Raw genomic sequence first — 23891 nt, 5'->3', positions numbered from 1 at the left:
GAACTTCTGAAGCCTACTGTGAAGAAAACATCCCAGCTGGAAGAAAAGACAATGCAAAAGGATGCACAGCCAAGAATGGAGACAGATAAATGCACATCTTTTAGCCTCAAGATCTAGATTGAAGCTTAGTTATAGCCAAGGAGTTTTTAGCACCAAGGAAACACTTCAAAAGAAAAAAGGAAATAAAAATGGGTGAAATGCTTCACAAGGTAGCCTAATAAAGATATATAAATAACCAATAAGCACACCAAAAAGTACCCAAAATCATGACATATCAGGAAAATGCATATTTCAACAACAACAACAAAAAAAAACATACCACCACACACTCTGCTGAAGAGCTAAAGTTAGAAAGTATGGGCACAGTGTGCTGAATAGCCAACATTCACATGCACTGTTGGGGACTTACTGGTGGAAGCAACATTTTTGAAAATCTAAAGTATCTACCAAAACTACACTTGAAGTCTACCCTATCATTCAGTAATTGCATTCCCCACATATAGCATATACCAAGAGAAATAAGAGCAACCAAGTGACAAACCAGACATTATGTTGAGTAAAAGAAGTCAAACATATCACAGTACATGTTGTAGTTTTAACATTTACTTGAAAAGTCAGAAAAAGCACACCAAATCAAGCATAATAAGAGTCAAAATCCAATTTCCTCTGTGGAGAGATTATTGAGAAAGAGATGAATGAATTTCCTGGAATCCTGGAAATGTGTCCACCAGGATGTATACATCTATGTGAAATTACATCAAGCTGTACACATCTTGCACATTAGTGTATGTATACCTTGATAAACAGTAAAAAGTGATTAAGGGAAATGCTATAGTTATGCTTTTAAGAGATAAAATATAATTTTTAAAAAAATTTTTAGTTGTTAATAGACCTTCCTTTTATTCATTTGTTTATATGCCATGCTGAGAATCAAACACAGTGCCTCATACATGCTAGGCAAATGCTCTACCACTGAGCCACAGCACCACCCCTTAAAATACAATGTTTTTAAAAAGGGGAATAGGTAGCAAAATGTACTTGAAAGAGCTCACAGCATTCCTCTTCTCACATAAAGGCAGTAAAATCTTCCCTGTCTGAAGGTATCAAATATAAATCCTCCTCTACCAAAATAGGATGACACCTATCCGAGGCTTGCCTATATTACAGTCAGGATAACTTCATTAGCCACAGGTCTACTCACTTTTGGGACCACGATAGGCTTGTATAGACATCAATCCCATAAGCAGAGTGAAGGATGGGACTGGACTGTGAGCATGATGACAATCCTTCCACAAACTGGTCAACTCTAACAGGGCAGTGAAAGTGCCAGAAGAAGTGCAATGAGAAGCAAAAATGCCAAAATGGCAACACCAGAGCTTGCCAAAGAAATCTAAGTTGTGTTTGGCCAGGATACAGCACTTAATGGAGACATTTGTGGAGGTGCAGCCCCTGAGGAGACTGAGGTCAAGCACTTAACATTCAGTTTTGAGCAAGTATGGATCAGGGCCTTCAATACTCAGAAAAATGAGCTGAAAACTGGGGCCCACAAGGTCCCTACTCATCTGTCTACCTATATCGTGGTCCTAATAAGCAGGCAATTGTAGCTCCTTCCCTAAAGCCTTTCAAACTTCTTGCAAAGTTATTTTAGAAAACTATCACCTAGGATTATAAGTGATTAAGGGAAATGTAGTCCTCAGCTATATCCAAATTAATATAACACACATTATTAACTTAAAACATTAGATCAAAATTCCAGCCATGAGGGCTGTGGTTGTAGCTCAGTAGTCAAGTACTTACCTAGCATGTATGAGACACTGGGTTCGATTCTCAGCACCACATATAAATAAATAAAATAAAGATCCATCAACAACTTAAAAAATTTAAATTAAAAAAGATTCCAGTCATGAACAAACATAAAGAATAAAACACAAAACAGCAAATAGATGAGACAATACTCTTTCAAGGCCTTTGTACTAATTAATTTTACTAATACTTTTTTATTACACATGAAAAGCTTTTGATAGTAAATAATAATATTCTCAAAAACAGTTGGTACTCTTAGTTTAATGGGAAGGGGGGAATTATTGGGTATGCAAATTTCAGTATGCAGACAAAGGCAAAGGAAAAGACTAAGATGAAGACGATGAAGAAGAAGAAGGCAACGGCAAAGACGAAGATGAAGAAGAAGAAGGTGCCCATGCTGTGAGTTCAAACTTAAACAATTAAAAAAAAAAACCACCATTTTCCTGCCTGCCAAAAAAAAAAAAAAAACATGCATTTGAGCCAGACTCAATGATATATGCTTGCACTCCCAAACTTAGGGGGCTAAGGAGTTACAGGCCTGGACAACATAGCCAGACCCTGTCTCAGAGGAGAAGCATACACACACGTACACAATCTCCCAAGAGTCCAAAAGACTTTGTAATGGAAATAACATTTACATCTCAGCTAAAGAAACTCACATACTCAAAAGTATGTCATAAAAGCTGAAAAGGGAAACATATAACCTTAAATCTTCCTATTAGAAAACATTGGAAATCAATGACAATCTAGAAGTCCAATTTAATGAGGCACTGATCTTTTCCAGCTCAAATTTTGAATTTTCTTATACAAGTGTTGAGAGCAACAGCCAAGTCAAGATGGCACCTGACACTTTGCCAGGAGGAGTGGTTTGAGAAGTAACACCAGCGAGCTATTAAGAGGATGAAGATTCCTTAATGACTGACTGCTGTATCTAGATGATGTTAATTGAGTTAAGCTGTGTCTAACTACTAAGATGGTGAAGATTCCTTAATGACTGATTGCTGTAACTGGATGATGTTAATTGAGATAAGCTGTCTGTATTTACTTGGGTATATATACCTCCCGCTGTTTCCACTTTCACAAGTTGCTTGTCGCCCCACTACCACCGGCTACTTTGCACAGCCCAGCCAGACTGTGGCACAAGTTATGTTCAAAATCAAAAGGCTTTACCATATAGCTTACAAACACAGGGTTTCTCTCAGTTGTCCTGAACCATTCAAAAGAATGAGTGATAATCTCCTACTTTCTCACATTTATAATGTCTCTACAGTATGAGACTTCACAAAATGAGACTTCACAAATTGCATTAGTTCAGAAAAAGTCTTGCAGAGATTCCCTTACTCCTTACATTTATATGTTGTCCCTTGTGTGAATGTTCACATCTTCAAAAGTAGGCTGTACAAATAAAGGCTTGCCACATTCCTTACATTAATATGGTTTTCCTCCAGTATGGCTAATCACATGTATCCCAAAGGATGAGGGGGAACTGAAAGCTCTTCCACACTCCACACATTCAAAGGGTTTTTCTCAAGTGTGCATTCTAGCATGCATAGTCAGGGATGAAGAATGTCGAAATGCCTTCCCACATTCCTTACATTCATAGGGTTTTCCCTCAGTGTGGATTCTCATATGGATACTAAGAGCTGAGAAACAAATAAATGCTTTCCCACATTTTTTACATTCATAAGGTTTCTCTCCAGTGTGAGTTCTTCTATGCACTGTAAGATGGGAAGAACTACTGAAGGCTTTCCCACATTCCTTACATTCATATGGTTTCTCTCCAGTATGGCTTCTAACATGTATCCCAAAGGATGAGGGAGAACTGAAAGCTCTTCCACACTCCAGACATTCAAAGGGTTTTTCTCCGGTATGCAGTCTTGCATGTATAGTAAGGGATGAAGAATGTCGAAATGCCTTCCCACATTCCTTACATTCATAGGGTTTTTCCTCAGTGTGGGATCTCACGTGGATACTAAGAGCTGAGAAACGAATAAAGGCTTTCCCACATTTTTTACATTCATAAGGTTTCTCTCCAGTGTGAGTTCTTCTATGCACTGTAAGATAGTAAGAACTAATGAAGGCTTTCCCACATTCCTTACATTCATATGGTTTATCTCCAGTATGGATTTTCACATGTCTCCGAAAGGATGAGGCAGAACTGAAAGCTCTTCCACACTCCAGACATTCAAAGGGTTTTTCTCCAGTGTGCATTCTTGCATGTATAGTAAGGTATGAAGAATGTCGAAATGCCTTCCCACATTCCTTACATTCATAGGGTTTTTCCTCAGTGTGAGTTCTCAAGTGGCTACTAAGACCTGACCAACGAATAAAGGCTTTCCCACATTTTTTACATTCATAAGGTTTCTCTCCAGTGTGAGTTCTTCTATGTACTGTAAGATGGGAAGAACTACTGAAGGTTTTCCCACATTCCTTACATTCATATGGTTTCTCTCCAGTATGGCTTCTCACATGTATCCCAAAGGATGAGGGAGTACGGAAAGCTCTTCCACACTCCAGACATTCAAAGGGTTTTTCTCCAGTATGCAGTCTTGCATGTATAGTAAGGGATGAAGAATGTCGAAATGCCTTCCCACATTCCTTACACTCATAAGGCTTTTCTCCACTGTGAGTTCTTAGGTGTTCAGTGAGGGATGAGGAATGACTATAGGCCTTCCCACACTCCTTACATTCATATTGCACCTTACCATTGTGATCTCTCACGTGTGCTTTAAAGGAAGAGGGACAACTGAAGGCCTTCCCACATTCCTTACATTCATAGTTTGCCTTTTCACTATGAATTTTTATATGTGCTCTGAACATGGAGGAACAATTGAAGGCCTTTATACATTCCTTACATTCATATGGTTTTTCTCCATTGTTGTCTTGAAGAGCAACTAATTCCTTAGTATTAAGTAGAGACTCAAACCCTGAAACAAAAAAATAAAAGAAAATAAAGTTACCTATGAGCAAAGGACTTTGAGCAGTGCAGCTGTTTCAGACTTCATTATTAATAGACACAAGGATCAAAAGTAAAACAGTTCACTAAAAATTATTTCCATGAAACCATAGTATAGTAACATTACCATAGTATGGTAACACATGCTTGTAATCTCAGCTATTTGGGAGGCTGAGATAGGAGGCTCACAAGTTCAAGGACAGCCTCAACAACTTAGAACCATTCTCAAAATTAAAAAGGGTATAGGATATATAGGTATGGGATATAAGTCAGTGGTAAAGCACTCCTGGGTTCCCCAGTTCTGAAAAATAAAAATAGTTCTATGAAGAATGAAAGTGATGGTAACATGACCAGAAGAAATTATTGGGATCAGAGACATGAAAAATTGGGCTTCATATGAATCAAAATGCATTCTGCTATCATGTATAACTAATTAGAACAAATAAATGAATAATTTTTTAAAAAAAGAAAGTTTATGTTAAAATTTTTCTGTTAACTTGATATTTCATATTAGTATAGAAAATATATTAAAATTTTTCATTAATAATTTTTTCAAAAATTACTAGGCAAGGAAAACAGAAAGGATAAAATACACATACCAAAAACAAACTTTAAAAAAGCAAATATGGAGATCTTTGACAAGAACAAGGAAAGTATGAGAGGACAGATAAACAGTCAAAATAGTCCTCTGAGGCATCTGTGGATAATGAGCCTCCTCAGACAAAACAAACTTTTGCTTTATTTCTATTTTATTTTTTTCTCCTCCCAGGCCAGTTTCTCCCAGGGATTCTTGCCTTCCTGGTGCTGCTCCATACAGATGCCCTGGATAAGTTCTTTCTTCACTGTCTGCAGTTCCTCCTCTTGTTCCCACTGGGATATCAGATTGGGTGTGAGTACTGAGTATCCTGCACACAAGGAAAGGAATATCATGAAGGAAATCAATGAAGAATCACAAATATCTTTCCATAAGATTGGGTCAAACTTTGGTCTTATGATACTGTAAAGACAGAGAAGGATGAGTTTAACTAAAATAAAATGTCAAATCCATTGAAGAAAAAAAAAGGCAGGACAAGAAGGGAGAGGAAAGAAGGAAAAAAAGAAAAATAGAGAAGGTAAAAGAAAAAGCTGAGATGTGAGGGGAAAGGCAGCCTCTAATGTGAAAAACTGATCTGAATCAGACATGGTGACACAAGCCTATAATCCCAAGGTGAGATTGGGAGGCTGGAGGATCATGAAGTCAAGGCCAACCTCAGCAACTTAGCAAGATCCTGTTTCAAAGCAAAGAAAAACAAAATTTTAAAGGATTGGGGATGTAGCTCGTGGTAAAGTGCCCCTAGGTGTTCACTTCCCAGCACAGAAAGACAAGGAAAAAAACATTGATCTGGGCTGGAATTGTAGTTCAGTGGTAGAGCACTTGCCTAGTATGTGCAAGGTGCTGAGATTCATCCTCAGCACCACATAAAAATAAATAAAATAAAGGTGTAAAAAATTATATAAAAAAATGAAAGATTGACGTAAATTCACAGTGGAACCTCAATATTTTTATAAGCTGACCTGACACAGCCAGAATATTTTTTATTTATTTTTAATATTCTTTTAGTTGTTGTTGGACATAATACTTTTATTTTATCAGGTTGAACACGGTTTCACCAAAAGTCATGTCCAAATATATCAATGAAACAGAGTAGAGAGCACAGACACAGATCTACATAAGTTGGCCCTCTATATCTGTGAATTCAAGCAACCATGGATAGAAAATACAATAGGAAAAAATTACATCTGTATTAAGCATGTATTTTTTTGTGCTTACGTGCAAATCAATACAGTACAAAAGTAATAATGAATAAGATAGGATAGATAGTAAAACAGAAAGGCAGTTAAGAAAATGCACTCCCCCATAAGAAAAAAGAGAGAGAGAGAGAGAGAGAGAGAGAGAGAGAGAGAGAGACTTTAAATGAAGAGGCTATGTCACAAAACTAACCTATAGAAAACATTCCAAACATTACAGCCAACTTCTTTGTCCCAGGTGGCAGGAAAAAGGAGGTAGAGCCGACCTGAGTGAAGACTACAGACTCAAGGCCTAACTAATGAGAATGTCACAGGCCAAACCAAGAGCCTTGGCACTTTTTCAAGACATGATTAGCATAGATACTGACCAACACCCTTAGTATCTTTCCAAGACCTGATTAGCACAGATATTGATGAATGCCTCATACAGTAGCTATTTAAGTCCCTAGACTACTACACTTAAGTGGAAACCTACTCTCAAGTTCCCCTCTCAGCCCCTGAGAGTTCTGCTTCTTTTCTTTTCAGTTACAGAAATACTACACCTTCACTCTCAAATTCTGTTGTCTGTGGATTTGTCTTCAAATCTGTGAATAAGCACCTGGAAAAAAAAATGGCAGCCAGCTGCTGAGATCTGCCATTGAGAGCTACAACACACTGCTCAGTAATACTGAAGAAGAGTCAGGTTCTGCCAGCTCTGACCAATTGATCTGACCAGACAGGCATTTCCCTGCTGTGACTAGTTGCAATACTAAAATGGGCTCTCTCAGTTGCAGAGACATGTAACTTATGGGGACCTACAGATCAGCAGAGTGGAGAATCTGGTTTCATTTCAAACTCCAGTTTCAATTACATAGCGCTTACATTTTGTCTGGCCCACTAAACATAATCAAGAGATGATGTAAAGTATATGAGAGCTTAGGCTGTATACCAGGGAATTTTAATTAAAAGATTTTGACCATCCACAGATGTAGGTCTCTGGGAGATACTAGTATCAAATCCCTACAGACCAAGCAATAACTATGTAGTCAAGTGACCTTTGACAAAGAATTGACAGCAACACAATAGAGAAAAGGTAGCCTTTTCCACAAATGCTGTTAGAACATGGGACATACCCACATAAAATACCCTTCACAAACATTAATTTAAAATGGATCATAGATATAAATGTAAAACATAAAACTAGAAAAATTGTACAAGATACAAGGAGAAAATCTAGATGACTTTGGATTTGGCTATAACTTTTTTGATACTATATTAAAGGTATGATCCATGAGAAAGAGATTGATACAATACACACCATTAAAATTAAAATTCCTGCTCTGTGAAAGAAAATATCTAGAGAAAGAAAGATAAGCTATGCCTAAAAGAAGACATTTGCAAGAAATTTCTCTGGTAAGAGGATGTTTCACAAAGATTTATCTGATAAGAAACAGTTTTCCTGTTCTTTACACAAAGAATGCTTTTAAAAATATATATATTTATTTCTTAGTTGCACACAATACCTTTTTTAGTTTACTTATTTTTAATGTGGTTCTGGGGATTGAATCAGGGCCTCACACATGTGAAGCAAGCGCTCTACCACTGAGCAATAACCCCAGCCCAGAATGCTTTTTTTTTTTTTACATATTTTTATTAGTGTATTATCACATACATAATATTGCAATTCATTTGACACAACCATACATGCATGGAATTAATGTGCTCCATTTCAATTCCCAGTACTTCTCCTTTCCTTTCCCTCCTCCCTTCCCCTGTCCCCTTCCTCTCCTCTACTGATCTTCCTTCTATTTACCTCCTGTTTTAATTCCTGCTTTATAGATACACACAATAGTGAAAGTCACTGTGGTATATTCCTATATGTGCACAGCACGATATGGCCAGTGCACATTGCAGTCCCCTCTTTACCTCTTCCTCCTTCCTTCCCATCTGCCTCCTACCTATCCTACCTTTTGATTTTCATAGGCACCCTCTGCCTGTTTCCCTCTTACTTTGCTCAAGCTTCAACACACAAGAAAAAACATTGGACGCTTGACTCTCTGAATATGGGTTATTTCACTTAACATGATATTTTCCATTTCCATCCTTTACCAGCAAATGCCATAATTTCATTCTTCTTTATGGAAGAATAAAAACCCATGTGTCAATTGCTGCTGCCTCTGATTCTACTGCTGCCAGCCTGAGGTCGCCTGGAGGTCTTCTTTCTGGGCTGCTGCAGAAGCCAATGCTGTGCCCGGAGGTCTCCTTTCTGGAAAGGGCCTGGTTACCCCTGAGTCGATTCTGATGCTACCTCCATGGTCACTGCCACTGAACTGGAAGTCTCCTTTACTCAACCGCCACCTGCACCACTACCGCCATTGCTGTTGCCTCTGATTTCCCTGCTGCTACACTGAGACGACCTGGAGGTGTTCTTTCTGTGTGCTGCTGCCACAGAAAAAACTATGGATGCAACTGAAGGCCACATTGCTGCTGACCCCTGGAGATCACCTGGTGATGCTGCCCCCACAGCTGCAGTTGTAACTGCCAATGCAGCCACCACTACTGCTGCTACCACGGCCTAGAGGACTGCTGTAGGGGAGATTCCAGGTTTGGTTGCATGTGGCTGCACCCATTTTGGGATACCAGCCAGGGCCTGGGACCTGGCTGTCAGCAGGTTTACCACCACAAGGCCCTCTGTCTGGGGACTCCAATCAGGACCTGCAGGTCCAGTGTTGGGTTACCTGTGGGTATGGAGGACCCTGGGGTCTTCCTGCTGAGAGTGCTAGTGGCCTGAGTATTGCTGCTGCATCTCTTGCTGTTGCTCCTTTGCATGAGTGTATTCCTCATGGTCTCTCAGCAACTAGGAGCAGCAATGAGGTCTTAGGACTACAAATGGCAGAGCCTGAGGTATTTGAAACCCAGGTTTGTAGGCTACAGACTAGGTTTGCAAGGGCCGATCTGGGTTTGGTGATCCTGAGAGACGTCAGAGTCAGAGCTGACAAACTGTTGAACACTGACAGAGACAGTTCAACTTTCCAGCAAGATTTATTTTATTTTTTGATTCACTAATCTCTCTACCATATTTGGAACAGGTGCCTTTTATGCTATTTTCTTTCCAACTTCTCTCCAATCAACAGCCAATCTCTGTCAGCTCCTCTTCCACTCTTCCTGTGAATTTTTACTTCTAGCTTCTCTCTTCCTCCCTCACAAATATTACATACTACACTATTCTGTTCTCTCATCCACCCTTTGAAATAGTAAACCAGTTTAACAAAATTTCTCTTTATACTATAGGTAGTTATTAAATTCATCATTTTGGTTTAATGCGAGAAAGCAGTAGTTGCCTTAGTGGGGGCTATTAGGTTTAAGGCTACATATTATATGCTGAGTAATATTGATATTTGTCTCACCATTAAACATGAGAATCTGGAAACCTTCACACACCTAGACACTATAAGTCTGCAGGGTAGATTTTATGCTGCCTTAGATCCATACTTCTACATGGGAAAACACACTAACAACATGAAAGAAACAAGGAAATAAAGAGCCCCAAACAAACCAAGATGCATCAACAACAGAAGCCACTGATAACACAGTAGAAAAAATGTCCAAGAAGGAGTTCAGATTGCATATAGTTAAATTGATATAAAGAGTTAGAGATCATGAAAAAAAAAAACAAGCAGAAATCCATAAAATGAAGGAATCAGTAAACCAAAGTATAAATTCAATAAAAAGCATCACCAACAGAGTAGATCACTTGGAAGACAGAACCTCAGACAATGAAGAAAAAAATATATAATCTTAAAAGTAGAGTTGCCCATGAAGGGAAGATGGTAAAAAAACATGAACACAACATCCAAGAATTAAGGGATAACATGAAAAGACCAGATTTAAGAATCATTAAAATAGATGAAGGAGCAGAGATACAAACCAAAGGAATGCATAATTTTTAAATGATATAATAGTAAACACTTGCCCAATCTAAAGAACGGAACAGAAAAGTCAAATACAAGAGGCTTTTAGGACCCCCAAATGTACAATTTTACAGCAGACCCACACCAAGACACATTATGCTAGAATGACTAACACAGAGAATAAGGAGAAAATCTTAAAGGCATGAGAGAAAAAAATCAAATTACATATAGAGGGAAACCAATTCAGATCTCAACTGATTTTTCAGCCCAGAAACTCAAAGCTAGGAGGCCCTGGAATAAAATATTTCAAGCTCTGAAAGAAAATGGATGCCAAGCAATAATTTTATAACCAACAAAATTAAGTTTCAGATTTGAATACGAAATTAACACATTCCACAATAAACAAAAATTAAAAGAATTCACAATTAGAAAGTCTATATTACAGCGCATTCTCAACAAAATATTCCATGAGGATGAAGTGGGGGAAAAAAAGTGAAAACCAGCAAAAGGTGGATCTACACTAAAACAACACTCAACCAAATGAGAATCTAAGACAAATCAAAAACCAGAAAAAAATCAAAATGATAGGGAATACAAAATCAGATCACAATAATAACCTTGAATGTTAATGGCCTAAACTCATCTATCAAAAGACATAGACTGGCAGATTTTATTAAAAAGCAAGACCCAGCAATATGCTGTCTTGAAGAGACTCACCTCATGAGCAAAGACATCCACAGACTGAAGGTAAAAGGATGGGGAAAACCTTATCACTCAAATGGATTGTATAAAAAAGCAGAGGTTTCCATTCTCATCTCAAGATAAGTAGACTTCAAACCAAAGTTAATCAGAAGAGATTATATATACTTCCCTTAAGAGGACATTTCATACCTCTTAAGGAAAGTATATATAAGAAGGACATAACAATTACAAATATTCATGCCCCAAACAATGGAGCATCTATGTACATCATACAAATGCTTCTCAATTTCAAGAGTCAAATAGACCATAATATAGTAATACTGGGTGACCTTAACATACCTCTCTCACTATGGGACAGATCTTCCAAAACAAAAAATAATAAGGAAACTATAGAACTAAATAATACAATCAATAATTTAGACTTAACAGATATATATAGAATATTTCATTCATCAACAAGCAAATATACTTTCTTCTCAGCAGCATATGGCTCCTTCTCTAAAACAGACTATAGCTTATGCCACAAAGCTAATCTTAGTAAATAAAAAAATCAGAGATAATGTCTTGCATTCTATGAAACCACATGGAATGAAATTAGAAATGAACAATAAAATAAAAAATAGAAGTAACAAATGGAGACTAAGTAATACACAATTGAATGATGATTTCAAGAATGAAATAAAAAAATTCTTAGAGGTAAATGAGAACACTGATAATCATATCAAAATCTCTGTGACACTATGAAGTCAGTACTCAGAAAAAAGTTTATTGCATCGAACGCATACATTAAAAGAATAAAAAGTCAACAAATAAGTCACGTAACACTACATCTCAAAGCCCTAGGAAAAGAAAAAACGAATCAACACCAAAAGCAGAAGATAGGAAATAATTAAAATCAGAGCTGAAATTAATAAAATTGAAACAATTGGAAAAACTGAAAAAACATAAAGTTGGTTCTTTGAAAAAACTAAAAAATAGATAAACCCCTGGCCATGCTAAGAAAGAGAAAACTGCAAATTACATACAAGATGAAGAAAAAAATATCACAATGGAAACATCTGAAATACAGAAGATAATTACAAACTATTTTGAGAATTTATAATCTAATAAAATAGAAGATATTAAAGATATCAACAAACTTCTAACGATATGTGACCTACCCAAACTGAATGATGAGGTCATACATGCTTTAAATAGATCAATTTTCAAGTAATAAAATAAAAAACACCATTAAAAACCTACTAACCAAGAAAAGCCCAGACCAGATGGACTCTCAGCTGAGTTCTACAAGACTTTCAAAGAAGAATAAATACTAATACTCTTCAAAGTATTCCATGAAATAGATAAGGAGGGAACCCTTCCAAACTCATTCTATGAGGCCAATATCACCCTGATACCAAAACCAGACAAAGACACATCAAAGAAAGAAAACTTAAGACCAATATCCCTGATGAACATAGATGCAAAAGTTCTCAATAAAATTCTGGCAAATCACATACAAAAACATATTTAAAAGACAGTGCACCACGATCAAGTGAGATTCATCTGAGAAATGCAAGGTTTGTTCCATATACAGAAATCAATAAATGTAATTCATTATATTAATATACTTAACAACAAGAATCATATGATCATCTCAATAGATGCAGAAAAAGCATTTGACAAAATACAGCACACTTTCATGCTCAAAACATTAGAAAAACTAGAGATAGTAGGAACATATGTCAACATTGTAAAAGCTATATATGCTAAACCTGAGGCCAGCATCATTATAAATGCAGAAAAATTGAAAGCATTCCCACTAAAAACTGGAGCAAAACAAGGATGTCCTCTTTCACCACTTCTATTCAACATCATCCTTGAAACTCTAGCCAGAACAATTAGATAAAAGAAAGAAATTAAAGAAATACAAATAAAGAAGAACTATCACTATTTGTTGATGACATGATTCTATATCTAGAAGATCAAAGAAATTTACTAGAAAAATTCTAGAATAAGTGAATTCAGAAAAGCAGCAGGATATAAAATCAACACCCATAAGTCACACACATTCCTTTACATCATCAATGAATCCACTGAAAGAGAAATTAGGAAAACTAACCTATTCACAATAGCCCCCCCACAAAAAAAAAAAAATTGGGAATCAATCTAACAAAAAGACCTCTACCATGAAAACCATAGAACACTAAAGAAAGAAATTGAAGAATATTTCAGCAGATGAAAATATCTCCCATGCTCCTAGACAGGCAGAATTAATATTGTCAAAATGGCCTTACTACCAAAAGCATTATTCAGATTCAATGCAATACCTATTAAAATCCCAATGACATTCTTCATAGAAATAGAAAAAGCAATCATGAAATTTATTTGGAAAAATAAGAGACCCAGAATAGCTAAAGAAATCATTAGCAAGAAAAGTGAAGCAGGTGGCATCACAATACCAGATCTTAAACTATACTACACAGCTATAGTAACAAAAAACAGAAGATTGATACAAGTGTATTTTGGCACCAAAATAGACTTGTATCAACCAATGAAACAGAATAGAGGACACAGAGACAAACCCACATAAATACAGTTATCTCCTGCTAGACAAGAATGCCAAAAACAAACACTGGAGAAAAGATAGCCTATTCAACAAATGGTACAGCAAACACTGGAAATCCTTATGTAGCAAAATGAAATTAAACCTCTATCTCTCACATTGCGCAAAAAATCAACTCAAAGTAGATAAAAAACTTAGACACTAGAACAGAGACCCTATGCCTAACAGATGAAAAAAATAGGCCCAAATATTCACCACATTGGATTAGGATATAACTTCCTTAACAAGACTCCTAAAATGCAAGAAGCAAAGTCAAAATAGTCAATAAATGGGATGGATTCAAATTTAAAAGCTTCTTCTCTCAAAGGAAACAATCAATAATGTGAAGAGAGAGCCTACAGATTGGGAGAAAATCTTTACCACATGCAACTCCAATAAAGCATTAATCTCTACAATATATAAAGAACTAAAAAACTTGACACCAAAAAAACAAATAACCCAATCAATAAATGGGCTAAGGAATTAAATAGACACTTCACAGAAGAAGAAATACAATCAATCAACAATTTGCATTTCTTCTTTTTTTTTAACAAATAATCTTTTTTTTTAATATATTTATTTTATTTATTTATTTTTATGTGGTGCTGAGGATCCAAACCAGGACCTGATAGGCGAGCTCTCTACCACTGAACCACAATCCCAGCCCACATTTCTTCTTTTGAAAAATCTGTTTAGTCCCTTTTGCCCATTTCTTGACTGAGTTATTTGGTTTTTGTTTGCTTTGAGTTTTTTGTTTGTTTATTTTGTTCTGCTGTTGAATTTCTTTGTTCCTTGTATATTCTGGATGTTAATCCCCTGTCAGAGGAGTAGGTGGAAAAGATTTTCTCTCATCCTGAAGGCTGTCTCTTCGCACTTAATCATTTCTTTCACTGCGTTATACAAAGAAATCTTAAAGATCAATAATGAGAACAAAAAAAAATACCATAAAAATATAGCCAAAGACCTAAACAAACACTTAAACAAATACAGACAAATGGCAAGTAAAAAAGTAAAAGTATGCTCCACATCCAAAAATCACCCAGGAAAAACAAAACAGTGACACACCTGTACACGCCTTATTGAACAGCCAAAATCCAGAAAATTGACAATACCAAATATTGGCAAAAATGTAGAGAAACAGGAACTCTCATTCATTGGAATGCAAAATGGTACAGCTACTTACAAAGACAATCTGGTGGTTTCTTATAAAATTAAAAATACGCTTACCATGGGGCTGGGGCTAGCGCTCGCCTAGCACATGTGAGACGCTGGGTTCAATACTTGGCACAAAAGCACATGTGAGACACTGGGTTCAATACTTGGCACCACATAAAAATAAATAAATAAAGATATTGTGTCCATCTAAAAAATAACTATTAAAAAAAAAATACTCTTCTTACCATATGATCCAGCAATTAAATTGTGTCCCTTGGCATTCATCCAAGGAGTCAAAACTGCACACAAAAGGCTACAAGTTTATGAGAGCATAATTCATACTGGTCAAAACCTGAAAGCATCCAAGATGCCCTTTAGTAAACGGGATGATAAATAAACTGTGGCACATTTATACTACATAATATTATTCAACAGTAAAAGAAAAATCATAAAAAGACATGAACGAAACATTACCGAGTGAAACAGACCAATCTGAACAAGCTACATACTCTATAAATTCCAACTTTATGACATTCCATAAAAGATAAAAAATATACAGATAATATAAAGACCAGTGGCTGCCAAAGGGTTAAGACAGAGTAAGGGATTAAAAAGTGAGAGCACAGAAAATTTTTAGGGGAATAAAACTACTCTATGAATTACTGTGATGGTACATATCATTGTACATTTGCCCAAAGCCATGCAATGTACAACACCACAAATGAAACTTAATATAGGCTATGGACTCTAGTTAATGATGAAGATGTGTCAATGCACCTTCATCATTTGTAAATTCAACATGGACCATTCTGGTGTAAGATGTTCATAGTGAAAGGGGCTGTCTGTGTTGTGAAGATAGTAGTTGTTAAAAATCTCTCTACCTTCCAGTTAATTTTGCTTAGAAACTGAAACTGCTCTAAAAATTGAAGCCTGTTACTCTGGGGCATGGTGGTGCACACGTATAACGCCAGCTATTCGGGAGGCTGAGGCAGGAAGATCCCAAATTTCAAACCAACTTGAGCAACTTAGCAAGACCTTTTCACAAAATAAAAAAGAGCTGGGGATTTCGCTCAGTGGTAGAGAGCCCCTGGGTTAAATTCTCAGTACCACATAAAGACACACATACATACATACATATGTGCATACGTACAAATGTACATACACACATACATTTTTTTAAAGACTATTTTGAAATGTTCACCCATATTCAGAATGTTGCCTTATATGGAAACAAGGTCTTTGTCAATATAGTAAAGTTAAGATGAGGTTATTCTGGATTAAGATGGACCCTAAATCCAATGACTGATGTCCCTATATGGACAGAGATTAGATACAGGTAAACAGGGAAGGTAATTGTGGAGGCAGAGACTGGAGTGATACATCTATAACCAAAAAGGACTGCCAGCAACCACCAGAAGCTAGAAAGAGACAGGGAGGGACTTTTTCCTTAGAGCCTTTAGAAAGAATATAGCTCTGCTGATACCTGGTTTCACACTCCCAGATGCCAGAAACATGAAAGAAAAATTTCTATACTTTTTACCAACCAGTTTATGATACTTGTTCATAGAGAGCCTAAGAAACCAATATAATCTACCCCATAGACTCATCTCTAAATCATCCAAAAAGCACAAATTCTCTAATAGGTACTTTATAATGACCTCTTACTAAGACGCCCCTCAACTCCCCATGGGTATGTTCTCCCATTACTGCAAAATAAACCCCGCTTGTTTAACTTACAGGTGTGCTCCTGGTGGTCTCTGGGTAAACGACATTCACAGCAGTAGAATCTTCAAAGGTCTCAAATCACAAACTCTCCCTGTGCCCCAGAGAAGCCCCTCAAACCCACACATTCAACACTTAATAAGCCTCAAGGCTTTCAGCCACAAAAAGAAAAAGAAAAATCAAGTTTAATATGCCCGTGTTCATTTTCATGAAGAAGCCTCCAGATCGTAAGCACCCTGTGGTCTGTGACCACGTTTGTCTTATTTACCAAGTACTCCCACTCCTCAGCACAGATCCTGGAACAAGGTCAACTAGCAGATAAAATTGTTTTCTAAACCACTACATGAACCAATATTGCCAATCTTACCTAGTGAGACCAGGTTCTGGAAGGTTTCCAGCATCACATCTCTGTAGAGGCTCCTCTGAGCAAGATCCAGCAAAGCCCACTCCTGCTGGGTAAAGTCCACAGCCACATCCTCAAAGGTCACCGTGTCCTAAAAGATGCCACAAATTCTGTTCAGAAAGGTACAATTCCTCCACTGTGTGCCAGATGCTGGGTGAGGCTAACAGCACTGGGGACCTGAGAATCAATTCAGGGGAGGTTCAGAAGATTCTGTGGTCTCCCCAAGTCTATGGCAGGACTCCGTCAGCAGATCTCTTTCCCTTTCTACTCACACATACTTAGTGACTGTACAAATCCTGTCTAAAAGCCAAAATACTTCTAAAATACTGCATTAGTCTCTTTGCAGTTGATAGTAATGAAATAAGAAAAAAAAAAAAAATCAAAGTTATTTTCCTTCGAACCTGCACAGAACACTGGATATTAGGTATGTGGGTAATTTTCCACACACATCAAGCAATTCTCCAACAGACACTAGCTAGGTTTCCTATTATTCAATAACATTCTTACACTATCTACATGGACAGCTTCATCCCACAGGTTGAGGGCTCAGTCCCACAAAACTTCCCCATACTTCAAACAACACAACAACTAGTACATTGTCATTTATACTTCTGACCAAATGGCTACATCTCAGGGTCCCCACTGTACCCTCCTTGAGTTGGCTAATATGCTGGGATGGCTTACAGAATCTAAGCAAACACTTCCTTGGGCTTATAGTTTGTTATAAATACAGAGAACTATACAGATAAAGAAATATATATGGCATAGCAGGTAGGATAAGCTCAGAACTTCCATGCCAATTGGGGTGCCTCATACCAGGAACCTTTACATATGCAGCTATACAGAAGCTCCCTAAATTCATTCTTTTTGGGTTCTCACAGAGGCTTTACTAGAAAGCATGACTGATTTAAATTAGCAATTTAAATAATCAATTTAACCTTCAGTACCTCTCAACTTCAAGGTTGGTGGATAGGGCTGAGGAGTCTAGCATACCTCAGTCATCCTGAGGCTATCTGTCCTGGTGACCAGTCATCATACAAAGCTACTCTTATCACTCCAGAAATATTTGAAGGGTTTTAAGAACTCTATGCCAGGATATGGGACCAAGACCACATATTGGACAATATCATATTATTCCTTATTCAGAAATCCTTCCTTATTCAAGAATAACTTCACCTGCTACTTTATTCCTATTAAGGCATTGAGCACAACATCAAACTCAGGTTTAAATCTTGATGAGGTTTTAATGAATGAAAACACAGAGAGTGAATGGGAACTTTTCCTTTTTCCCCCCTCACAATCCTGAGAGGCCCAAGAGCCTGCACATCTTTCAACTCAGGCCCACAGCTGGCTCGGTTTCATAGTATTGTGGCCTGGGCTCACCAAACTATAGCACATGCACTTACTCTAGCCTATCACCTACTTATGTAAGTAAAGTTTTATTGCAATACAATAAAACATTTGTTTATGTTCCTCTATGAATATTTTTGGTATTTAAATGAAAATTTCTTTGTAATAGAAATTCTATGACCTTCAAAACCTAAACTACTTACCATGTGATACAAAAAAAAAAAAAAAAAAGAAGCAGATTGCTAACCTGTGCTCTAAAATAGCAGCAGGATAGCAAATGAAATAGAAATATTCTTTTAGAGCATTATAACTTTTACTTACCTGCATCATACTTTTCTGTAACCCAACACTTATTCTTTCTTCCTCCATGTCACCTTCATAAAGAAAAATAAGACATTGAGAAGTTATAGGTAAGACAGAAGCTGACATGGGAATCCAACCCTCCAGAGAATTCCCATACTCATGAGCCTGGATATTATAGCACATCCATTACCAGTGACAACTCAAAACACATACCATGACTCCTAAGTAAATACAAAAAGAACTTGTGTGAAACTGGAACAATCCTTTCTTCCCTAGAGATACAAAACAACACTCTTATCCTTGTCAATGATACAAAAGAGGTTAACAGTAACATTTTATTAGTAAATTAACTCAAGTCTTAAGAACATCTGGCTGTCCATTTCCCCATAACAAAAAGCATAAAATGTATCGAGTGGTGCCTTCAACCCTAAAAATATATATTCCTTGACTCATATCTAAGAAAGCACTAATTTACTTAGACACTAGGCTTCTTGGGGCTCCTTGACCAACATTTTTACTTGTTTACCATTTTACAGGATAATAGGCATTACTACAAAGCCCTGAACACTGCTGTCATCCCAACCCCACCCAATAAGCTCCACAAAACCTAATTTCTGAGAAAGAGAATCAACCTATTTGTTATGGTTTGAATCTGGGATGTCTTTCAAAGCCTCGTGTGTTGAAGGCTTGGTCTCCAGTGCTGCAGTGTTCAGAGTTTGGGCTTGGAGGAAGCGATTGGATTATAAGGGGTCTGACTTCATCAGTGGATTAATCCATTTTATGGATTAAGAGTCTGAATGGACTGCTGGGAGGTAACAGGAACTACAAGAGATAAAATCTAGAAGACATGAGAAAGAGGAAAAGGAAGAAGTAGTGGAGGTGGTGGGTGGTGATGGTAGCGGTAGAAGAGGAGGAGGAGGAAGAAGAAAATTTCATTGTACCCAGTCATTAAAAGAATCATATTTAAAACATGTACAAGGAAACAGAAGTTGCAAACTGTTTTACAGAAAGTTTCACAAAATAAGTAGGAAATTCATAATTCCAGTGTAGACAGGGAAGATAATTATCTACTTCCAACACCAGAAGGGTACAACTAAAAAATATGCCAGATCACATACAAAGTACAAATAATACAAAAGTATTGGTAACAGTTGAAAAATGAACAATATGTATAAATCACAATTTAAGTTCATTTCATCCTAGGAATAACGGATGCTTAAAAACTGAATCACTAAAAAAAGAAAAAAGAAAAAAAGAATAAAACTGAATCACTGGGACTCAGTGGTACAGTGCCTTACTAGCGTTGAGTCCTTGGATTCAATCCCAGCACCACAAGAATAAAATAAACAAAAATTGAATCACTGATTAATGAAATTCACAGTATTCATAGAAAGGTTATTTGACATATTCCCTTAGACACAAAGAAATGACTAATCTATTTCAGTGTACATTGCTAAGGCCATTAGAAAGGATTAGATTTTATATGTTAAAAAATGCAAACATTCTATTTAATAGTGAAATACTGATTAATTTTCTCTGAAATCAGAAACAAGGCAAGAATGAAAATTATATGCTAATCTCCATTCAACTGGGAGTCCTGGCAAGTGCAGTAATTAGAAACAAAAAAAAATAGAAAACACAAAGATTGGGAGAAAAAAATTAAAACTGGCACATTTTCTGTGCAAAATTGAAAGAATCTATAAATAAGTGACTGAGATTTTTTTTTTTTTCTTTCTCCCTGCATTTGCAGTACTAGGGATTGAAGCCAGGGGCATTCTACCACTGAAGTACACCCCTGGTCCTTTTAATTTTTTGTGTAGAGATAGGGCCTGCCTAAATTGCTCAGGCTGCCCTTGAACTTGGGATCAAGTTCTACCTCAGACCCAAGTAGCTGGGATTACAGGCGTACACCACCGCGCCGGGCTAAAATGTATCACTTTATTAAGGATGAAATGCACTTGCCCAGGAGGCGGGTTAACAGTATTTTAAAATCAGCTCCCTCTTGTGTATCTGAATGCAATGTGTCCAACAGGCCCCAGGCCCCCGGGGAACTCTCAGACCCGCGCTCGGCAGTGCGCGAGGCCCAGGGGCAGCGGGCCGAGCTCACCCCACGCCGGGTGTGTGCAGACCAGCAGACCCGCACAGGCTCCGGACCCGGGCCCCGACGCAGGCGAGGCCTCTGCTCTCCGCAGGGAGAGGTCGCGGGGCTCCCCAGCTCAGGCCTGCAGGAGACGCCCCCGCCGCTGGCGCAGCCCGGAGTCCGCGATGCGGTCACCGGGACGAGAGCGGCGCCTGCGGAGCCCACGGGACTCTGGGCCGCGCGGGTGAAGGGGACCCGGGACGGCGGACGAGCGGAAGCCAGCCTTCCGCCTCCCGCGGGGCCTGGACGGATAGGATGCGGCGGGGGAAGAGAAGAAGTCAGCCTTCCGCCTCCCACGGCCTATACCTGGATGGCGCCAGGACGAGACGGATAGGATGCGCACTGAGGCAAGAATATATCTCACAGGCAGGCTGCAGCATAAAATGTCATGGCGGCCTCAAGCACACAGTGAGCTACCTCGCGCCTGCGCAGACTCGCTCTTCTGCCTCCCGCTACTCCCCCTCCCCATTCTGAGAAACGCTCTGCGTAAGGGGCGGGGCTTCGGTTGCTGGGCGTGGCGCGGAGCGGCCAGCTCAGTCCTTCAGCACAGGGAACATGCTAATTTTCCCTGGGGTTGTAGGTAAGAAGAGAACCAGAACCGTGGACGAGGCTGGGGAGGGACCAGGCTAGGCCGGCCGAGTGGACTCAGGTGAGACCAGATCAAGGGGCGTGACTTTTAATATTCCAGAGATTGGGTCTAAGATGGGTCCTGGTTGCCAAGCGAGAGCCCTGGAAATTCCTAGATGCGGGGCTAAGGTTAGAGCCTGTCACACTGGTTCCCTGAGGCCCGGGAGTATCATGCTCATCAAATGCGTTAATACCCTTGCTAGAGCCCTGTCCACAGGCCATCATCCATAAAACTCTGAGTCTACCAACCTATGCGATAAACTCTTTTCCATTGATTCAGTCCTTTAGGTCTTTACTTTTCCCTTTCAATGTTTTATTGACTATTGCTCTGCTAGAGGAAAGCTATTGAAAAGTACTTAATTAGTTCCTTCTGTCTGGAAACCTTGCTGAACTTTAATATCTGTAAATTCGTTATTTTGGACTTAAATATAAATAATATTTCCTGTGCATTTTTGTTATTATAATAGTCATAAGTCGTTTATTTTTCTTCTTGTTTGTGCAGGGCCTCCTAACTATAAGTCAGATAAGAAATAAGGTATTCATGTCTTGGTTAATAATAATCACCAAGGTTCCCATGTTAGCTGCAGTTTGTGGCTTTTATTAACTCCTGTTTTGAATCTGCTTTGTGAAGACATTGTCTCAGTAGTTTTGATAAATATTATACAATGTATATGAAACTATTAAGTTCATAATAGTTTACTCCAACTTAATTTATGATGTCATGTCTGTAAGAAGCAGACACTCCCGTCCAAACCTAAAGAATAGATTAAGAAACAAAAGGTATAGCCAAAAAAAGCAAGGAATGTGATTTTCCTTTCCCCCAAGGCCAGGTAGGGCTGAAGGCAGATTGCTTTTTAGCAAAGAAAGCATGTGGAGTATCAGTACAGTGAACTCATTTTATAGAATTATTCTCTTAACCTAGTGTTCCCACCATCTTCATCTATTTGTCCCCTTACACCTTACATCTAAATCTGTCTGTCCCCTTGATATAGGACAGATGTGGCTGGACACCAGAAATCAGGTTTATTTTAGCTGCAGCAGTCCAGAGGAGGCTAATGCCTAAAACGCTTTGGACCCTGAATCTGAAAATTCTTTTAGACTTATACTCAGTGGGGTGGTTACATGTCACTGGGTGGGTACATAACAGTTACTCTTTGTCCAACATTTTTAGGCTAGACAGAGGTTTCACAAATTTTGTCTGCAAACTGGCATTTATAAGAAAGAAGAAGCTACAAACCACAGAAATTTTTGCTGATAGCCTATTGACACCCTTTGTAAAATTCTTTCTGACAAGAAAAGAAGCTTAATGGTGGCAAGGTCTTTTGGATGGGGGTAACTGGTCTGCTTCACCCTTACAAAGCAGTAAAGAATTTTTTTTTCAATGCTAGGGATCGGACCAATGTGTTGCACATGCTAGGCAAGTGTTCTACCACTAAGCTATACCCCTACCCCAGAACAAATTTTATTTAGGACAATTGCAGTAGGGGAGTAGAGACCTCAGTATAGAACTGGACTCAATTCTGAATACAGCACAGATAAGTGGAAATTTATAAGCCAAGGAACATGGTGGTGGTTCTAGGTAGACATGAGCAGTGGGAACAGGGTCTTTAAAGGGTTAATTCTATGTATAAGTGAAGAATATGGAAAACAACATGTCCTTAGAAAAGGGAAATGACAACCCCCAGGGCTGAGGGAGGACAATGGGTCCTGGGAGAGAATAGGCAATCAAAGTGCCTTGTGCTTTCTCTGGTCTTTCCTCCTTTCCCAGTATCCTGGAGGGGAAGGCAAACAAATGGGCTCTGGGCTCTGGATTATTATCCCAGTAACAAAGAGTTTCAAGCTTTTACCACTGTTTTCCTGACTTAGATTTTTAACCTGCACAGCTAGTTTCCTGACTGTCCAGTTTAGCTAGACAAAGTGTGATGTTTGACCTGAGGAGGAGGAAACATTTCTAATGGACTTTCCTCCATCCAATGTCTACTTCAGAATTCACTAGTGTATGGTGCATCTCTGCTGGGTTATAACTAAAGAACACAGATCGAATGCCCCTCTCCTGCTTGGAGCCCATTGAGTGCCTGCTCAGTCCCTAAGATTGCTGTCAATTCAGTCTCAAACAGGAGATTACTGATGCAGAACCTTGGAAGAAAGAAACATGATCATGGAGGCCAGTGGATCAAATAGATCAAGCTGAAGGGCTACAGGCTGATAATTGACATTCATATGACCTTGGAGGTTCAATGCAAAAATCTCATAATTAGACAAATTGATCTGTGTTATCTAAATCCTGAAGGATTTCAGTATTTCAATATTGAGTATTGTGATGCCTCCAGCTCTACTCTGCTTTGGTTATGCTGCATCTGAGTTGCATTGGCTATTCTGAGTCTCTTGTACTTTCACAAAGATTGTAGAACTGTTATTTCCAGTTCTTCTCAGAACTATATTTTGATGAGTATTGCATTGACTCTTGT

General features: G+C 38.3%; 1 protein-coding gene across 1 annotated transcript; it reads right to left on the bottom strand.

The window, feature by feature from the left end:
• Window positions 1-3330: 3330 nt before the first annotated feature.
• LOC113178247 (uncharacterized) lies at window positions 3331-21179 on the bottom strand. Its single transcript, XM_077796408.1, has 5 exons — window positions 21103-21179; window positions 18675-18727; window positions 16968-17094; window positions 5554-5664; window positions 3331-4730 (listed from the first exon to the last, which is right to left on the bottom strand). Exons 2-5 carry the CDS (start codon window positions 18720-18722, stop codon window positions 3331-3333), a joined length of 1686 nt encoding a protein of 561 aa, XP_077652534.1. The 5' UTR covers window positions 18723-18727; window positions 21103-21179.
• Window positions 21180-23891: the final 2712 nt, after the last annotated feature.

This window comes from Urocitellus parryii, chromosome 3 (assembly GCF_045843805.1).
Source record: "Urocitellus parryii isolate mUroPar1 chromosome 3, mUroPar1.hap1, whole genome shotgun sequence".
NCBI lineage: Eukaryota > Metazoa > Chordata > Mammalia > Rodentia > Sciuridae > Urocitellus > Urocitellus parryii.
Note: the sequence above shows the minus strand (reverse complement) of the source record. Positions and strands in the feature narration are given on the sequence as shown.